This window comes from Microcebus murinus, chromosome 1, assembly GCF_040939455.1.
Source record: "Microcebus murinus isolate Inina chromosome 1, M.murinus_Inina_mat1.0, whole genome shotgun sequence".
Classification (NCBI taxonomy): Eukaryota; Metazoa; Chordata; class Mammalia; order Primates; family Cheirogaleidae; genus Microcebus; species Microcebus murinus.
The window spans coordinates 55,506,062-55,527,519 of record NC_134104.1 but is presented as its reverse complement, the minus strand read 5'-3'; the positions used below and the strand labels follow the sequence as shown (position 1 = coordinate 55,527,519).

The window sequence follows — 21,458 nt, the reverse complement described above, 5'->3', positions numbered from 1 at the left end:
TGAAGAGAATGAATTGAAGGGAAGCAAGTGGAAATAGGACTAAAGAAGAGATTTTGGTGATTTAGAAGAGAATGCTGATAGTGGAGATGTAGAAATGTAGAGTAGTAGAAATGTTGAGTAATTGAGAAATATTTAATACTTTGATAATCAATTGGATGTGAGGATGATGGAGAAAGAAGTGTCAAGATCAATGTCCAGGTTTCTGTTTAAATATATAGGTGAACAGAGATGCAATTTCTTGGAGTGGGGGAAGCTGGAGGATTCGGGGTGGGGTGGAAGGCAAGGGAAGGATAAGATCTAGTGTTCAGCTATGGGTGTGTTCCATTGGAAATACCTGAGAAATATCTGAGTGGAGATGTCAGGTAGGCTACAGGATATGAGTCAGAGTTCAAAAACAGCTGTGGGCTAAAGGCACACCTATGACAGTCATCAGCATGTACAAGTCATAGCTTGAAGCCACAGCTACAAAATAATATGAGGATACGAGAGAACTGGGTTCAGATCAGAGATGATCTGAGGGATGATTAGAGAATCAAAGAGACATGAGAAATAGAAGGAAAACCAGAGGAGTGTGGTGCACAGAGGCAGCAAGGAGGGGAGAAGGGAGCAAGTGTCAAAGAGACAAGTTGTCTCCTATACGGAATGCTGCTCAGGAGTTTGATCACAAGAGGGTGGAAAAGCACCCAGTGAGCTGGGGGGCACCAGGGCCTTTAGCAGTCTTAACAGGAGCAAATCTGATGAGTAGTGGAGGTCTAAGGCCTCTGGAATGGGAAGAACGGTTAACTGGGAAATGAGGGAGAGGAGACAGTGTACCTAGAAAATTGTTTGAAAAGTTTAGCTGTGATAAAGAGAAGAGATAATAGCTTATTTTTAAATAATAAGGTAGTAGTTTATTTTTAAAATAATAATGTTGGCATGCTGGCAGTATAGGCCCAGGAAAGAGGGAGAGATTGGTGGGGCGAGGACAGTGCATGCAGAAAGACTGAAGACTTTCAGAAAGTGAGATGGGATGACATCCTGAGCACACTCAAAAAGACTGGTCTTTGAGGGGGGGAGAGTAGCTTCTTTAGTTGTGAAAAGACAGAATGCTTCTAATTTCTCAGTGGAGCAGACAGTGAGCATCTCTGAGCCAGAGGTTTGAATAGAGTGAAGGTATAAAATAGCTGTGTCACAAAACGGTAGAATAAGTTTATTTGAGAAATACAAGAATGATGCCAAGCAAAGTCAAGCCTCTATTTGAGTTTGGTTGTCAAAAATATGTAGTTGCATTATCTTGCCCAGCGTTTGTTTCCACTTCCCTCACCCTGTCCTCGAGTCCCTCACCCAAAGCCAGTTTCTGCCATTTTATATACAATGTGATGACAGACAGTAATTCTACCTTCCAAGACCAACTGATCCCCTAACAGCTGCACGAGCTGGTCCTATGCTGCAAGTCCCTTTAGTCCCCTCTCCTGTGCATAGCCTCTGTCACGCCACTGAAACAATAACAGGAAGGATGGAGATGGCCTCTTTTCTTGTTTCTGTTCATGTTCCTGAAGTTCCCCCTCTAGCTTCAGTCCAGAGAATATAATACAGCTTTCCCTGGGGAGTGAGATTTAGCACTGGCTCAACCTGCTTCACTTTCATGTAAAATCTGATGAGATGCTAATGAGAGATAGACAAATAGAATTTTCAGCCCATGCCATATGTGAGCTACACAAAAATAAATAACTTCAAGGATGAGGAAAGCACAAGGGTTCATAGGGAACATGATACCCCATTCCTATATCTCACAAGTTTTCCAATATGACATAAATAGTAATAAAATTAATATAGCATTACTTAATTTAATTAGTATTTACTTAATAGTAAAATACTAATACATACCAAAACAAGATATCTGACGCCTCCCAAAACTAAAGCTTTTTGCTGTGTCAATGCGGAATCTTTGAAAAGCATACACCATTAACTGAATTATGCTCAACTGTAGCTTTAAACCATCAATTCTTGGGCTTGTTTTTGACTTTCTGAAGAAAAATACACCCATTACCCAAATAGATTTTTTATTATTTAAAAGTTTGGAGGTAGAATGAATGCACATAAAATTTAATATGAAAAAGCTGTACAGCTTAATTTTAACATGCAGGCAACCAAAAAATTGATGTGTAGCTTTTAATCTGACTTCCATTTCTAATAGTATCATTTTGACCACATTCGCTGCCACCAAGATCAAATGCCCTTACTTATAAGTCTCAAACAAATAAGATCCTAAAAAGGAAGGCACATTCAGCAGAAATTCTTTCCACATATTACCACTAGAACTTACTCAAACTAAATTTTTTTCTTTTTCTCAGCTTAGTGGAGAACATGGTGAGTGGGGGAGAAAGTGTTAAAACTCGTCCACTTTTTTCTTTCCCAAATCAAAATTTTATTTTTAGTTTTAGGCCTAGTTCAGCTGTAACTAACTTAGAATAGGAGAGGAATGTGTAATATTTCCCAGAGGGGAAAAAGCTCATAAACAGACAAACCAAAAACCCAACTACCACCCTGAATTCTAAAATCTGTGAGTAATTTTTCAGACTTTCCCTAGTAGATATCAGCTAGCATTCAGATTGTGGCCTCAAATGTATAAGCAAAACCTTTTCCAAGCTAAGCGTCAACTACATTTCACAGATAGCTTTCATTTGGCAGTGTGTGAGGACCCTTCAAAAACGTGAACACATTTTTCAAAGAGCAGTGCACTTGCATTGAAGATAATAGCAAGGCAAGGCAGGTGAGATGAATGGATTCCATTCATCTTTTTAATAAACAGAAAAATGAAAAGAAACAAGGCAAGCATATTTAAATACACTTAAGCCATCCCTACAGGGCACCAGCAGGAAAGGAGTTCAGTATACTAAAAAAATTCCTTTAAAAACAGTGGAATCAGAAGAGCAGAGAGGCTGATGGAAAAACAAAACAGAACAAAACAACTCACTCATCTCTGGTAGGATAAGCCGCTATGAACACCAGCTTGCAAGCCAAACGGGCTCTGCTCTCTTACCATCAGCTGCCCAGTAGCTGCTAGTTCTTAGTTGGTGACAATGCATGATCTTAGGACTTTTTTTCTAGTGCCCCTGTTTCCAGGAATGTGACATACAAATCTAAAACCATGGTAATTCCATTTAACATTGAAATTCAATCGACTGGGACCACCACTTTGCTCCTAAAAATTGCATTCAAATATAATTTTTTTTTACCTTGGTCTTTTCACCAACAATGTTCTTTTCCAGTTCTGCTATTTTCCGGTTTAGATGATCCAAAATCTCCTTCTCCTTCATAAGTTCAGTTGTTTCAGATTTCTGTTCTCCATCCAAAAGAGCACATTCCATATCCAACTAAGGACACAAAACAAAGCTCAGAAGTGTTTCACCTTCAGAGACATTCTCAACTGCCCACTTTAGAGATGCATTTGTCACAGCTACAAATTTCCAAAAGTACTACTGTATCAGCCAGATGATGGGGCCTGGGGGACACTCCAGAAAGTCAGATTTCCTATACAAGAAAGCTGGAATATATTTGCTAAAAAAAAAAAAGAAAAAAAAGAAAACAAACAAAAAAACCCTAAAAAACTAGTTATCACTTAACTTTCTATTGTAATCCCTTTTCTGCTTACTTTTCAAGAAATACTCTGCCTATTTGTTTAGGTTCAGGCTCAAGCACAAACCACCTCAGGAGCAGCCACCTCTTTCTTTCTTTGTCCCTAGAGCATGAGAAGTGAAAGTTACTCCAGCCCCACATGTGAGTTCTGCATTCCTAGCAATGCCAGCAGGAGGGGCTTCCAGGGTCCATGTGCGCAAAACAACAGGTGAGCCCCTAACCACTATGGGGCTATTGGCACCATCTGTGAGGACAGAAATGCAGACCTCCCCTAGGCAGAATTATGGGCCCCTTCTCACTCCATGGAGGTAACATAAACCTTGCCACTGTATTCTATTGTAATTACAGAATGTGTGTCTCTGTCTGGTTTGCAAACCTGTAGAAAGCTGGGTGTATGTTTGATTCATGTGTGAATTCCCCCATAGTGCCAACATAGTGCAACTCTCAGTAACACACTCAGAAAACGTTTATTGGATTTGGACTTGAACACCTAAAACAAAGTGCCTAGGCTGACATTCCTGTGGCAGGTGAGAAAGCACATACTAGTTAAGACAATGTCAGGCTATACATAAAGTACGTTAAAGATGGCTTAATATGTTTATCCTATCTAATTTAAAAAAGGGAAAGAAAAAGGAATGTAAAAGAGGTGATTTTTACTGACACATGGGATCCATCAAACAAATGTCTGCTCATGCTGATTTCTATGTATGTGACCTCGAAGGCCTGTGCCCTAAAAATGGGCATTATTTTCAAGTTAAAGGAAAGAAAGAAAAAGAGGGAGAGGATAAAAAGTGAACTTGTCCTTTGTACCTCTCTGGAAGATTCATCCATCTGGTCATTTAAATCTTTGATTTTTTGTTCAAGTTCCTCGAGGTTGTTCAGAATTACTATCCGGGTGTCTTCCATTGCAGCCAACTCCTGAGTCCGCTGTTCTTCACTTATACCCTCTGGGGTCTGCGATTAACCAGCACAGAAATGGGTTATTCACACTTCAATTCTAGAATTTCTTGACTTATAAACCAGCCTCAGATCTAGTGTTTGTCTCCAAGCCTACGTGGATTCCAAAAGCATCCTATGACTGTGGGACTCTGATGCTTGCTCCCATAGAGACCATGCCATCCTCAGGAGTTAGGTTCTTTGGTAAGCTCATACAACTTCAATTCACAAATTCATATTCTTTGAAAGCTAAAAGAACTAAGGAGCCTGTACAGATGAGGAAGTTGTCATATGCAAATTGAAGTAACTTCTCCACGGTTATAGAGAAAGTTCAGCACAGCAAAGAACTAGAACTGAGATGGACTTTTGACATCTTCCTCAGGGATCTCTTGGGGGTACTGCTACCTTCATTACCAGCTCCACATTATCTCCCATCTCCCAAATGAATACATCTCCTATAAAACCCTCTTGAGTCTCAGCCTTACTACCAGGTCCCACTGTTAGGACCACCTGCAAGTAAGAATTCATGCTTATTTGTTTCCTTCCCAACACAAGGTGGAAAAGCAAGGGTACATCACTTTGGGGACTCACAAAATGACTTAAAACTACACACTCAATATTAAGTTAATTGTGTATTTCACTTTTTGTGCTGGTGCACTATTTACTGTCTCTGTTCTATGGACTTTCTTCCGATATAATGTTTAAGACAGTATGTAAAATAGGACACTGGCCACCATCCGTAAAATTATTTCATGGAAAAACTGAATTCCTTGGCAAGGATTGAGAAAGTCAAGAAACAAATTAAGTCAGAGAGGGTGTACTTACACTCCTGAACAGAGTTAATGACACATGTCCAGGGAAGAAAGGAATATTGTGGCTCATATACACACAGTCAAAATGTGACTGTCTATTGTTTAAGAAGAGAATATAATAACTTGAAAATAGTCTCTTCTTTCTAGAATTTCAGGTTAGTTATCTTGGATATCACCTGGTAGAAACCCAATCTTTCTTTAAGGTAAGGGAAGCCAGTATGGATATATTATTTATTTAATTTTTATCTCTCTTTGAAAAAGTAGTAATTATTTGGACCAGTAAGTCAATAATTATACAATTTCACAATTGAAATTAAAAACAGCAGACTAGTTGAGTAAATTATTGAAGATTACTCATTTATTGTTGAAAAGAATATTCAAACTAATCCCTCCAAAATTTAAAATTTAGTATACCTCATTAGGTTCATTTAATTATTTAACAATCCTGATAATAACTTTAAGAAGATATCTGTTATGTCATATTCTGTATTCTTTATTCATATTCATATTCTTTATTTTTTAGAACAACTCATGACATATAACATATTCTTTATTCTTTACCCTACTTTGCAGCTGCTTAAGGAGATTAAACAATTGAGAATTTAGTATCTCAGGTTGGTGAGAAGAAAGGTATACAGGTCTTCCAAGCTCTGACATTTAGCTTTTAAATTGTCATCTTAAATCCAATATTTTATCAACTAATAAAACAACTGCTGACCTTTCTATCACAGACAATAAAGCTCATTGTCTTAATACTTAGGTGCCTGTTTTAGGCTGTGAGGAATGCCTGTAACGGTGAATGGCATTCCAAAATCACTCAGGAGTAATCCTAGCAGGAAAGACTCACGAAAGCCAGTATCCTGTTGGGTCAAGATTACATATTAGGTTTCTACATGATTTAAAAATATCTCTCTCACAGGTGGAAGCAAAGCATTAAGAAAAAACAAAATATCTGAATAATCTGCAAAACTATAAGCAAGTAGGGAGTGAAGATAATTAATAGTGGGAATTATAAATATTTGCATTATTCAAGTTTTTAGAAAGTTTATCATGATAGGCATATTTAATAATAGACACCTTAAGGGGCTATTTATAGCAATAAATGCCATCTAGGAAATGTTTGTGGTTTCTTTTTTAAAGTTATCTATAAGAAGCAAAATCTTCAAGAGGCATTCTAAAACTGAATGCTTTTTGACAGAATGGAGTGAGGATATCATAATCTCATTTATTAACCAAATAAAGAAAACCAATAGATAGCCACAATGTGGTGACCACTAAATAGCTTCAGTTTTACAGTGACAGAGAAAGGTGAAATTTGAAACATATGCCCTTTTTCATTTTAATTTCTCTGGGACTTTTTTAATAGTAATGCATAGGAATCCATTTACATAGTGACATGTTTTAATAAACACACACATGTGTGCATCCTCTAATATGTCATCTTTGAGGTACATATATTATCTTTGATACACACAGAGGGGAGAGATGGTAATATATGTCTATCTTCCAAAAGTAATAAATGAAAAACTCGTTCCTTGGAACCCATCATCCTCTCACCTGTGCTGTGTCTAAGCTGCTGTGTGCCCAGGTGTTTGATGTTACCACATGTCCTGATGTTTCCTGCCTCTAAAGGGTGCGCAGTCATATCTCTTGCAACAATGGGTGCTGCTCTAAGCTTCAGAGTCCTCCTATCCCCTAAGAACATATCTGAGCAATTAAAAACATGGTCTGCCACAATCTGCTTATTTACACACCAACAGCTTTCTTATGACAGCCCTTTCCAGGAGAAAGCCTGCCTCGCAAAAGACAGTCTTTAGAGAGAGTACATGGCTCAAAGTTTTTAACAAAAAATTGGCAGATTTCATAAAGGACGAAATGTGAAAAGGTTTAAGAGCAAAAGGAAGCCAAGGACTTCTAAGGAAGCCCAATGGCTGATGACAACAGGTAAAATTTTAATATGATGGGCCCTTTGCTTTGCCTAAACTACAATGTTTGATTCCTCCTGGCCTTCATCCTCCTCCCCATCCTGGTTTCTAATAAGTGGAACTCTCTGGCCACAGAGACAGATGTCCTATACAGAATTATTCCCCATTGAGAATTAGTCAGGTAAGCATGGTCATTAGGAAAAAGAAAGGATTGATGCCTAACATGTGTTTAATAGTTTAGAGTCCTAATGTATGATGGAAGAATTCAACAGGTATGTAAGGACTTCTGACCAGAAACATTCAGTGTAAAAGTCTTGTTGAAGCCAAATAAGCAAAAATAAAAAAATACACAAACTCCCCTGAAAAATGCTCCATATGAAAAATTTCTGCCAGAATTTAACACCATAATAATGTCTCTCTCTTAAAGCATCAATACGTGTCCTTTTCTTATAACCAAAGATTAACTAAAAAATCTCACAGATGAACATAACGGTAAGAGTTAATTAAATGAAATAATAAATTAATCCTACTTATTTCTAAATAAATAAAGCTACCTTGTGATTATGGAATCTGATTTTTCCTCCTATTTACTATTTTTGGTGTTCTAATTCTGGTCCAATAAAATTTATATCTTTTATTATAAGCTCCCTTAAATCCTTTTTAGAAAAGAGGTGGGAGTTTTTCTTTTCATTTTTGTAGAAAAAATTCTTAACATGAGTGAAAAAAATAATACTAAGAGCTTGGACTCCATTTAAGAAATCTTCACATTCAAAAGATATTTTTAAACCAATGTACAACCTGAAGACTAATAATTATGACTATAAATAAATCTTAAATTCCCATATATTCAAAAAATATCATAAATAAAGTCAAAGGGAAGACCACTCATGATAAAAAGCTAATTGGCTAATTTGCTTACCACAGACAGCTTGTACTACTCAGTAAAAAACAAGACAAATAAAACAATAAAAAAAATGAAGAACATTAATAAGTGGGTCAAAAATACAAATAATAATTAAAAATATGAAAAAGTGCCCAACTTCTTGCATAATTAAAGGAAAGCAAATAAAAGACCCATCAATTTAGCCAAATGAAAAATTCCAATAATACAAAACTTTGGCAAGGGCATGGAAAACAAGGTATGTGCATAAACTGTTACTGAAACTGTTGCCTGAAAATATGGTCCTTTAGGAGTGTAATGTGGAAATATTGATTAAAATAAATACAAACCCTTTGACTGAGCAATTCCACTTTTAGTAAGTGATCCCACAGATCCAAGTGTAGAATTGTGCAAATATAAATATCCTAGATATTTGCTCCATTTGCTGCATATGGAGTTTATTAGCAAAAAATGGGAAACAATTTAAATGGTGCTGTCAAACAAAAGAATACCACTTAGCCATTAAAAAGACTGAGATAGAGTTAGTGTACTAATATGCAAAGATACACAAGACATCGAGTGAGGAAAAAACAAGTGCAGAACACAATATGGGTGTATAAGTGTACCTATGTCTACAATAAATGGCCACATATGCACAGAAAATACTAAGAAGGCCGGTAAGGCAATTTTAACACCTGTTTCACACCTGTTCATCTCTCAGGTACACAACTGGAAGAGGGAAAGGAGAAGAGAAAGTTTTCTTTCTTTCTTTTCTACTCTTCTGTGGTGCTACATTTTCCATTGTGCAAATTTGTTACTTTACAGTAGACACCCTAATTTGCTGCACCTTGTTCAGTTAATGGCCTTTAAATTGAAGCTTGACTGAAAACATTCTGGAAAATTAGCATGATAAAATCTTTAGTTTCTGGGTCAAAGTATATGCATAGCCCTAGGCCCTAAATCCTGGTGTCTTTGAGTCAGCATTACCTTTGGTAGGATGCTTAGATAAGAGGACTCGCTGGAAGCTTTCAGAAAGGCAGAGGATGACTGGGGGGGAGTCCTGATGAGCTCACTGAGCAGTTCTTCATTCCTGATGCTCCTGGGGGCAAGTAAGCTGGCACTGCTTTGACTGAGACTCCCGAAGCCTGCAGCGTCTGCATCGTGGAGGGAGCCCTTTTGGTGGCATCTGTATCTTGTATCGAGGTTCACCAGGGCTTCTTCAAACACAGACTCCTCGTCAGAGAGCTGCAGCTTCTCAAGCTCCTTGTTGATTTTCTGCACGTCTGCCACAGTGGTGCCAGTGGACAAGCGGCTGTCAGGCTTTGTGTATTCGGCACAGAGACTGAGGATGGTCTCCAGACGCTGTCTCTCCTAGAACACAGAGAGGAGGGGAAAGCCAGTGAGTTTAGGAAAATGCACAACTCCAAACGAAAAGCCCAAGAAGGCTGGGACCACTGGCAATTTCATTCCATGCATAAACCCACAGACACTTGGCTGCGGATAGTTTTCCATCATCTTTTACGGATGCATTTAAGAATACAGATGAAACAGGGGTTAACAATGCCCGATTTTCCTCCCAAACTCAATTCTGGCTTCTTCTGTCCCTTTTATCTGTACATCCCAGGGCTGGCCCTAGCACATGTCAGCACTCAGTAAGCTTTTTCTTGATTCATCAATTCTCCAGACACTTAAAGTATTTTTTTTAACCTCCATTTCCTATCTATCCTCCTTCCCATCCTCTACTTATCTATCTTCAACAATATCTTGCTCTTTCATCATTATAGACTTAACACTTATGCTTAAAATTAATTCTCTAATCTCCTATGAAACATTATTCTACTGTTAGACACACAAAGAGAAAAAAGCTACTGAAAGAATCTTTTCATTTAAAAGGCCTATCTATGTCTTCAACTATTTTTTCTTGACATGTTTCAAAATTTTCAAAGCGCTTTTATGCCTGTTCATCATGGAGGGTCTATTTCACTAATTTCTTCCATCAATAATTAAGATCATAAAAATGTAGGAATGTTGTACTCCAATGAAGAACATTTTGTATCAAGTCCAGATTGACATCAATGTAGCTCAAATTCTGAGATCATTAAACCTCTGATTCATTTAGCTAGGAAATAAAATAATAGTTCATTTTTTTAAAATCAATATATAGGCCATTGATGTTTATAACAGTGCCACTAACTGACATCGCACCTGACTCCCCATGCAGAACAGGTAGACATTCATGATTTTTAACTTTAAGTAAATTAATTACATATTTTTGAGCAATGTTATATAATTTACAAAATGCTTCTCATAAGCCTAGACAGCATTGTTTGAGGTAGGGAACCTCAACATCTTTACCCTGCACATTAATTCCAATGCCAAAGTGAAAAAGAATTAGGAACAAAAACCATCTGCTGTGATTACATTTAGCATATTGAGAGGAGACATCAGAAGCCCTCCATAGAAAAAGACTTTCCACACTGCTTATCAGTAACAAAATAGGAAAATATTAAGCAGCACCAGGCTGCTGTTTTCATTGCAATTGGAGTTAATCTGTAAAGACAAAATTCAGAAGACAATTAGTTGTTTATTAGTTGAAGTTGTAACAAGTAGAAAAGTCAAGTAGGAACAGACTGACCTAACTCCTTGGGTTCCATTAAATACATTATTTAAATGACAAAATAGGAGTCATTTAAGGTGTATATGACTTATATCTGCCCTCTAAAGTAGGCATCCCCACTCCCCCAAAATAAAAGAGCAATAGCTTGATCAAAAGGACTTTTAAACTAGTTGCTATAAGCTCGCACGCACCTCCCTTTCACTTCCTGAACTTCTGGACTCCAGCTGCAGCTCCGTCCTCATGGCCTCTCCCCAGGGCAGGCACTCCTGACTACACACCCTCATCCCCAGACTCTTCTGCACCCTGTCCATCCAGGAGCCCTGCTGCTTATTTATCTCTGCAGCTGCCACCAACTGCCAAGCCCTACCCACCTCAGCTTTATGGGGAGGGAATGGGGGACACAGCCTTCCTTGCATTATTTTAGACTTCTCTAACAATTTGGAAAAGTCTACATGGGACTCTGCAAAAACATATGTGAAAAAGCATATGTGAAAAGAGGGCCAGGGTCAAGATGGCAAATTTACTTCTTCTCAACAGCATCTATATCAGAGGCTAATCATCAAAGAAAACTTCCTTGTCTGCCATCTAGTTAAATTGAAGTATCTGAACCCAGTCTTTACTAATATTTGTAGATTATACTCTGTATACATTAGCTTTGGCAGTAATTATATTTGAGAATATCTAAAAGTTGTCAGCTTCCAAATACCAGGGCTCTAATGAAAAGTGCAGTCTTCAAAAGCATAAAAGGTACTTCTGCCTAGCCTGGAATACATAGCAAAATTCCTCCCACATCTCCTTCTTAAAATAGTTTCTTTTGCTGCCAATGGTATTGCTTAATTCCAGAGGGAATAAATGATCCCATCCTTAAGATGAATGCTATTTCAGAGAGTGAAACACAGTATTCAAAGGCTTGTACACAGGAAGTTTGGTCTACTGGTATGTGTTTCTCTCTATTCTTATCACCCCATTCACAGCCAATCTGTCCAAGCTTGAATCACACGCACATGCAGCATGGCTGCCCACAAATTTTAGAGAAATTCAGGCTACATCAAGACACACTGGCCCCATAAAAGCTGCACCAAAGAAAAATAAACTGATGTCAAGAAGTGCGTCAGACGAAAGTCTGCAAGGCATTTCACAAAGAACTACAAGAAACCTTTTAAGGAAAACTCTGAACAGAAAGTACTCTCATAAGATAATTCTCCCTTCAGCCATCTTCATTCTGGAGTCATTTTCCTTCCCATTCATCACACCAATATCCTTCACTCTGCATGACCCCAAAACAAGGACCATCATTCCAGACTATGGCTCTGAAAGTCAAAGAGAGCACTGTTATTAATTATGCTGGAACACCAAGTGCAAACTGGGATTGGTCCTGGCAAACTGAGATGTCTGGCCCCCTGTCTAAAACTTAATAATTTTTTTTGAAGCTTCATTTAGCAATCTGCTAAGTCAGGAAGCAGCCCTCTTGGAGATCTCTAAATCCTACCCCGCTTTCCAAACCAGCAATCTACTGTTGATTCTCTTGGAAAGCCACCAGTACAGAGCCTCAGTACCTAAACACACCAAGACACTGGTGCTAAGAATTTAGAAAGTGGGTAACTTGGAATAGGTTTATTCAAAATATATTTTTTACTTTTTCTCCCTTTCCATTATTCCTTTCTTTCATTCCACATCCCACATATATCAAAGGAAGCTTTGAATGGGACATGACATCTTAGAAAATGTACCTGAAGAAAATGTTGTGCAATTTTTTTCCCTTAGAGGTTAAAGGAAAAAACAAAAGAGTCGTGGGCTGGGGAAGGGTTTTTTTTTTTTGAGCCAGAGTCTCGCTTTGTTGCCCAGGCTAGGGTGAGTGCCGTGGCGTCAGCCTAGCTCACAGCAACCTCAAACTCCTGGGCTCGAGCGATCCTTCTGTCTCAGCCTCCCGAGTAGCTGGGACTACAGGCATGTGCCACCATGCCAGGCTAATTTTTTATATATATATATCAGTTGGCCAATTAATTTTTTTCTATTTATAGTAGAGACGGGGTCTCGCTCTTGCTCAGGCTGGTTTTGAACTCCTGACCTCGAGCAATCCGCCCGCCTCGGCCTCCCAAGAGCTAGGATTACAGGCGTGAGCCACCGCGCCCGGCTGGGAAGGGGTTTTTTTTTTATCTCAGAGCTTTTCTCCATCTTCAGAGAAAGTGTCTAGCATTGCCCCACTGCAGCTCCACAGCCCTCAGGAGGAGGATATCATCCAGCTCCTAAACCCATCCAATCCCCTGTATCCAACACCAGCCAGTCTAGGCTATAGGACTGTCTGTATGCTGTCTATATGCTGCATAAATACACAAATTCTGCAGAAAACCAACTGCTGACACTTAAGCACAGGTGAAATCATTGTTAAAATTCTTTTGTTAAATTAAGTATGTTGGGCCATTTATTACATAAAACAAAAGGGTCAATCTTTAATGGCTAAATATGATTTTGTTGAAAGGAGATGTATTTTTTTTAGGAGGACCTATTGTAACTGACAAATATGACTTTACTTGTCTCTTCTGGTAATTGTAGGGCTTCAATGTCTCCATAACCTCCATAATCTTCAGTTCAACAAAGATCTATAGCCGGGCGTGGTGGCTCACGCCTGTAATCCTAGCACTCTGGGAGGCCGAGGCGGGCGGATTGCTCAAGGTCAGGAGTTCAAAACCAGCCTGAGCGAGGCCCCGTCTCTACCATAAAAATAGAAAGAAATTAATTGGCCAACTAATATATATAATATAAAAATCAGCCGGGCATGGTGGCGCGTGCCTGTAGTCCCAGCTACTCGGGAGGCTGAGGCAGGAGGATCGCTTGAGCCCAGGAGTTTGAGGTTGCTGTGAGCTAGGCTGACGCCACGGCACTCACTCTAGCCTAGGCAAGAAAGTGAGACTCTGTCTCAAAAAAAAAAAAAAAAAAAAAGATCTATTAAGTTATTCCCTGTCCAGTAATGTGCTACAGATACACAGATGAACACAAAACAGCACTTCTGTGCTCAAATCTTTAAAAGGAGCTACAAATAGGTGATTAGTCACAAAAACAGTGATAGCAAAGATTTATAGAAAACTTATGGATTTACATATGAAGAAGCAATACATAAAAATTACAGAAAAGCAAATTTGACTTGAATCCTCAGGGATAAATAAAAGTCTGTCTGGCCTGTTGGGACAGTGGGGTGGGCAGGGCATTTCTGGAAAGGCACCACGGAAGCAAAGGCATAGAGCCATGGAATGCCATGGTATGCTCAGAGATCAGCAACTAGCATCTGGCTAGAGAGATGGGGTCACTTTAGGAGAAGAAGGATGAGGTAGCTGCATAGAAATGGGCCAATTTGGCCGGGCGAGGTGGCTCACGCCTGTAATCCTAGCACTCTGGAAGGCCGAGGCGGGCGGATTGCCCGAGGTCAGGAGTTCGAAACCAGCCTGAGCAAGAGCGAGACCCTGTCTCTACTATAAATAGAAAGAAATTAATTGGCCAACTAATACATATAGAAAAAATCAGCCAGGCATGGTGGTGCATGCCTGTAGTCCCAGCTACTTGGGAGGCTGAGGAGGAGGATTGCTTGAGCCCAGGAGTTTGAGGTTGCTGTGAGCTAGGCTGACGCCATGGCACTCACTGTAGCCTGGACAACAAAGCGAGACTCTGAAAAAGACAAGAAAGAAAAAGAAAGAAAGAAAGAAAGAAAGAAAGAAAGAAAGAAAGAAAGAAAGAAAGAAAGAAAGAAAGAAAGAAAGAAAGAGGCCAACTTTCTCTTTATATCAGGACTCAGGGATCCCAAGAGCTCCAAATAAACTTTTGAATAAATCCATAGGGTGCACCAGTGAAAGTCAGGAATCCTGGTCTAAAAAGTGAGCGGCAGAATGAGAAAAGGTGGGACTGACAGCAAGTGTGCAGAATTTCCAGGATTCCACATACAAACCCTGATGTCTCAGTTAAATAGGACAATCTGGGGGGAAGACAGAAACAATGGCTCAAAGTCTATTTGTTTTAGAGATGAATCTTTTAGGGGTAGTAACAGGGGCTATTGTGATCAGTTAGCATCTTTATGGGCACAGGGTAAGATGGCTCCTCTCTTCCCCACCTGGAGACTCTAATAGATATGATCTCAGATTTCTGAGAAGCAATGTGTGTCACCTTTGCATGAACAGCCAGTGCATGATTCATCACATGCTTGCTTTGCCATGACAGAGTGACGCTCCAAGTGGTGCTGGCCCCATCAGCCTGGGCTGTGAGTGAGGAAAAGTGGAGCAGAGGCCTCTTTTAATCCATGGAGTGTAAGGGAGAAATAGATCTATGTCTCCTTAAATCTCTGAATTCCCTCCTCTATCTTTATCTGTCTAGTCCTCCTCTCTCCAGTGTACCAGGTGGCTAAGAGCATGAACTCTGGAGCCTGACTGCTTGGGTTTGAATACTGGTTCTGTAGCTACCTGTGTGACTGTGGGCAATTTAGTTAGTTTCTTTTTGTACCAGTTTTCTCATGTATAAAACAGGGGATTACTAGAGTGTCTACCTTATTGTGTTATCATGAATATTTATGTATATGTACATATACAGTCATGTGTTGCTTAACGACAGGGATAACGTCTGAGAAATGCATCATTACGTGATTTTTTCATGATAGCATGTACTTACATAAAGCTAGGTGGTACAGCCTACTACACACCTAGGCAGTATGGCATAGCCTATGGCCCCTAGGCTACAAACCTGTACAGAACGTTACTGCACTGTAGGCCATTGTAACACAAGGGTAAGTATATGTATATCTAAATATTGAAAAGGTACAGTAAAAAATGATATTATAATCTAATAATATAGATTATATTATATAGGACCACTGTTGTATATGCATTTGTGCCACAAAACAATGTCTAGGTCAAGAATGGAGAACGTTTTATATACTACATGCTATAAAGTCTAAAGTTGGTGCCTGTCCTGTACTAAGTGCTCAGCGTTTGTCAATCATGATTAAGATGGTTTCCACCAAAAGTTCAAAGTGAAATAGAGATTGTCTTGTGGGCCCTGGGGAACCATCTCTAATATTGGTTAACAAGAAAAACTAAAACCAAACTCAATTGTCTTCAGGGAAAGGAAATACAAGAAAAAATATGTTATATAGCCAAATGTCTCCCTAAAATAACCCTACACCTCTACACCCACACCACTACAGGGTTCTTTTGGCAATCTGGAGAGAGAGAGAATTCCCCCAAGGCCCCAGATTCCCTACCCAGTGGTCCATGTACCTCTGCCCCTGGCAATAGAGCTCTGCCCAGTTGCCACAGTAGGGTGGGGAGTAAGGCATCTTGTCATTTGGCCCCTCTCTCCCAATATGGGGCAACATATATTCCCTCCAGCACATTATGTCCAGTAGAGCAGCTTCTAAAAAGAACTACTCTCAAAAAAAAAAAAAAAAAAAAAATCCGTTCTATTCAGTGCACACACTTCACCCTTGACATAAAATCCAGGCTTTTTTTTTTCCTTTCATTTTTTTAAAAGTGATGTTTATTGACTTAGTTCACCCAAGGATACAGTTGGATGAATTGCGACTGTCCCATACAGGTGTATAGCCGCCACTGCAGTCAAGATACAGAACATTTCCAGCATCCCTTGCAATCCCTTGAGTCCCTTTGTAATCATCCACTCTCCCTCCTTATCCCTAGCACCTCCGTAGCTACTGATCTGGTTTTTTTTTTTTCTTACAGTTTTGCCTTTTCCAGAAAGTAATATGAATGGCATCAAACAGGATGTAGCTCCTTGAGTCTGGTTTCTTGCACTCAGATTAATGCATACAAAATTCACCCACGGAGGTTACATGTATTAGTAGCAGATTTAATTTTGTTGCTAAAGAGTGTCCCATTTTATGGATGTACCATAGCTTGTTATCTGTTCATCCATTGAAGGACATTTGGATTGTTGCCATTTTTTGGGCAATTATGAATAAAACTTCTATAAACATTTGTGTACAGAAAATCCAGGCTTCTGTTCACATTGCCCCGGCTCTCCCTTCAACTTCAGAGGTCATGAACGTCCCCATCCTATCGAGCACATGCATCCTTCAAATACCTGAGAGGCTTGTCATATCCTGCCTTTACTCATACTCAGACAAAGAAATTCAGTTATTTTACTCTCATCTCATAAATCAATTCCTTACACAAATGATTGTTTTTAAAAATGACTATTACTCACTTGTGTGTCATCAACTCTCTCAAACCCACTTGCCTCTACTACTATTTCTGGCTATGTCCTTACCTTAGAAGGAGCTTGTACTTCAAAAATAAATATAAAATATATTTCATTATTAATACATTTAATAAATGTATTTAATTAATATATTCGATAATATAATATCTCTATAGATCACTACCTATATATGATGAAATAATGTTTATTTGTTTTTATTTACATCAAACATGTTCTAAAGTAATATAACTTGATTTAATTAATCCTGTTAACTTTTTACCCAAGAATATTTTCTGACTTACTTTTTCCACCTCTGCATTTTGTTGGGAAGAATCAAGTTAATCTCTGACCACAATTATTATACCATCTAACTATATTTTAGTCCTTTGCCTGATGCTTTTTTTTTTTTAATCATTTTGCCATTTCAAATTAACCAGCAGACGTGGTATATAAAATGTTCTAGTGTTAAAAAAAATATTAAGGTTGAAGGTGAACTATTCTTGAAATACTAAAAGATACCATTTGAAGGAAAAGGTCCCTTATGGATGACTCCATATCATTTTGAGGGGAATAAGTCATTTCTCCCTATAGACTGAAAAGCACTGGCTATAAAGAAAAGAAATTCATGTGATCAATATAATTATAATTTCCACATAGCATGTAAAGACATGCCAGATGTTTTTACTCTTACAGGGACAGTGTTCCAGAGGAAAGACCACAAGGTGCCTGAGCCCCCTCTGTTAAACAAATTATGCTATTGCTCTGTACCATTAAAGAAAACACAGCAAAATCTAATGGTATTGTCATCTGTTTATATTTTCACTTTAGCTTAACCAAGTTCCAGAGGATCTTTTTGCTTGTTTCTTCTGAAAGACCAGAGGCTGTAAAATACAACCGATTAAAATAGTTTTTGACATTTTATGTAGTATTTTATTGTGTTCAATAAAAGTAAGTGCATAAGAAATATGAAGACCTTTAAGTAAATACTCACATTTGAAAATATACACTATCTTTTAAAAAATAAGGATTTATTAATGTATAAAGAAGTTACTAAGGTAAGAAAAGTTGGAAAGTCTACATGCAAAAAAAGAAGGGTGAACTATTACATATCAGCTGAAAGTACCGTAATGTGTCTATGAGACCTATCACATGGAAATTACTATGTGCTAAAATTTAAAAAGCATGTTATAAAATTTTATGTATAGAAATGTAACATAAACAATGGCATGTATTCTTTTTAAACTTGAGAATAATGTTAGGAATGTAACTATAGACATACCTCATTTCATTGCACTTGCTTTAATCTGCTTCTTAGATAATTATATTTTATAAATTGAGGGTTCAAGACAACCCTGTAATGAGCAAGTCTATCAGCACCATTTTTCCAACAGCATGTGCTCACCTCACGTCGTTCTGTCACATTTTGGTAATTCCTGCAATATTTCAAACTTTTTCATTATTATTATATCTGTTATGGTGATCTGTGATCAATGATTTTTCCTGTTACTACTCTAATTGTTTTGGGCACCACAAATTATGCTCATATAAGACAGCAAGCTTACTCAATAAAGGGTGTGTGTGTTCTGATTGCTCTGCTGACACCACTCCTGTCTCTCTCCCTCTCTTGAAATCTCCCTATTCCCACAACAATATTGCGATTTGGCCAGTTAATAACACTGCAATGGCCTCTAAGTGTTTAAGTGAAAAGAAGAGTTGCACATCTCACACTTTAAATTAAAAGCTAGAAATGATTAAGCTTAGTGAAGAAGGCATTGAAAGCTCAGTTGAAAGCTGAGATAGGCCAAAAGCTAGGCCTTTTGCGCCAAGCAGCCAAGCTGTAAATGTAAAGACAAAGTTCTTGTCTGGGTGCGGTGGCTCATACTTGTAACCCTAACAATTTGGGAGACCAAGGAGAGGGATTGCTTGAGAACAGGAGTTTGAGACCAGCTTGAGCAATAGAGCAAGACCCTGTCTCTACTAGAAAAATAACCCTGGCATGATGGTATGTGCCTGTAGTCCCACCTACTCAGGAGGCTGAGGCAGGAGAATCACTTGAGCCCAGGAGTTTGAGGCTGCAGTGAGCTAAGATGATGCCACTGCACTTTAGCCATGGCAACAGAGCAAGATATTGTCTCCACAAAAAAAAGAAAAGAAAAAGAAAGAAAGAAAAAGTTCTCGAAGGAAATTAAAAATGCTACTCCAGTGAACACACGAATGAGAAGAAAGTAAAACAACTCTACTGCAGATACGAAGAAAGTTTTAGTGGTCCTGATAGAAGATCAAATCAACTACAACATTCCTTTAAACCAAAGCCTAATCCAGAGTAAGGCCCTAATCCAGGGCAAACTCTCTTCAATTCTATGAAGGCTGAATGAGGTGAGTAAGCTGCAGAAGAAAAGTCTGAAGCTAGCAGAGGTTGGTTCATGAGGTTTAATGAAAGAAGCCATCTTCATAACATAAAGGTGAAGCAGCAAGGTCTGATGAAGAAGCTGCAGCAGGTTATCCAGAAGATCTAGCTTCTGGATAATTGATGAAGGTGGGTATACTAAACAACAGATTAGCAATGTAGAAAAGTCTTTGATTGGCAGAAGATGCCATCTAGGACCTTCATAGCTAGTAAGGAGAAGTCAGTACATGGTTTCAATGCTTCAAGGACACAAGAGGCTAATGTAGCTGATAATTTTAAATTGAAGCCAATGCTCATTTCCCATTCAAAAATCCTAGGGCCCTTAAGAATTATGCTAAAGATACCTGTGCTCTGTAAGTAGAACAACAAAGCCTGGATGACAGCACAACTGCTTACAGCATGGTTTACTGAATTTTGTTTTGTGTGTGTATGAGATAGAGTCTCACTCCGTTGCCCAGGGGAATGCCGTGGTGTCAGCCTAGCTCACAGCAACCTCCAACTCCTGGGCTCAAGCCATCCTCCTCTTGAGTAGCTGGGACTACAGGCATGTACAACCACACCTGCCTAATTTTTTCTATTTTTAGTAGAGATGTAGAGATGGGGTCTTGCTCTTGCTCAGGCTGGTCTCAAACTCCTGAGCTCAAGCTACCTCCTGACTCAGCCTCCCAGAGTGCTAGGATTACAGGCATGAGCCACTATGCCCTGCCAGTTTACCGAATATTGTAAGCCCATTATTGAGACCTACTACTCAGGAAAAAAGATTGCTTTTGAAGTATTACTGCTCATTGACAATGCATCTGGTCACCTAAGAGCTCTGATGGAGATGTACAAGAAGATTAATGTTGTCTCCATGCCTGCTAAAACAGTATCTATTCTGCAACCCATGGATCAAGGAGTAATTTTGGCTTTCAAATTTTATTATTTAAAAAGTACATTTTCTAAGGCTGCAGCTGCCATAGATAATTTCTTTTTTTGATGGATCTCAGAAAAATAAGTTGAAAACCTTCTGAAAGTATGAACCATTTGAAATGCCATTAAGGACATTTGTGTAAGTCATGAGACATCAAAATATCAACATTAACAGGAGTTTAGAAGAAGTTGATTCCAACCCTCATGGATGACTTTGAGGGACTCAAGACTTCAATGGAGGAAGTAACTGCAGATGTGCTGGAAATAGCAAAAGAACTAGAATTAGAAGTGAAGTATGAAGATGTAAGTGAACTGCTGCAATCTCATGATAAAACTTTAATGATTAGGAGTTGCAGAATCTATTCCTGCTGTGAACATTGAGAACATTGTTGAAATAATAACAAAGGATTTAGAATATTACACAAACCTAGTTGATAAAGCAGCAAGAGGGTTTTTGAAAGAAGTCCCATTTTGAAAGAAGTCCTACTCTGGGTAACATGCTATCAAACAGCATCACATGCTACAGAGAGATTTTTCATGCAAGGAAGAGTCAACATGGCAAACTTCATTGTTGTTTTATTTTAAGAAACTGCCAACCTTCAGCAACCACTACCCTGATCAGTCAGCAGCCATTAACATCGAGGCAAGACCCTCCACCAACAAAACGATTATGCCTTGCTGAAGGATCAGATGACTGTTAGCATTTTATTTTACCAATAAAGCATTTTTAATTAAGGTATGTACCTTTTCTAAACATAATTCTATTATACACTTAATAGACTACACTATAGTGGAAGCATAACTTTTATATGCACTGGGAAACCAAAATATCGGGGTGACTTGCTTTATTGGGATATTCACTTAATTGCAGTGGCCTAAAAATAAACCACCAATGTTTCCAAGGTAGGCCTGTATATTTTCCTTTCTCCTAGGACAACTTGTGAAATTGTAATCTCTGCCTAAGATGATTTAGGCCTTAGTGTTCATGATCTAGTGTAAAAGATGACCTTTCAAAGTGCCAGCTCTGTTATTCTATAATATAATCAGAATGAAAGAATAATAAATATATGAGAAATGTATTCCTTTTCATTCTACTCAGCATTTTCTTAAAATTCTGTCTTTTCTTAAAATCCAAATTACAATCCCAGAGCTGAAATCT

General features: G+C 38.5%; 1 protein-coding gene across 16 annotated transcripts in view; it reads right to left on the bottom strand.

Moving 5' to 3' along the window:
- PHLDB2 (pleckstrin homology like domain family B member 2) overlaps positions 1-21,458 on the bottom strand; it is a 210,363-nt gene that overhangs the window by 48,193 nt on the left and 140,712 nt on the right. For all 16 annotated transcript variants that reach the window (XM_076001337.1, XM_076001341.1, XM_012787448.3 and 13 more), the window contains 3 exons: positions 9,159-9,542; positions 4,429-4,572; positions 3,219-3,356 (listed from right to left, as the gene is read on the bottom strand). In XM_076001337.1, the coding sequence (XP_075857452.1) occupies positions 3,219-3,356; positions 4,429-4,572; positions 9,159-9,542 (666 nt within the window). The remainder of the gene's footprint in view (positions 1-3,218; positions 3,357-4,428; positions 4,573-9,158; positions 9,543-21,458) is intronic.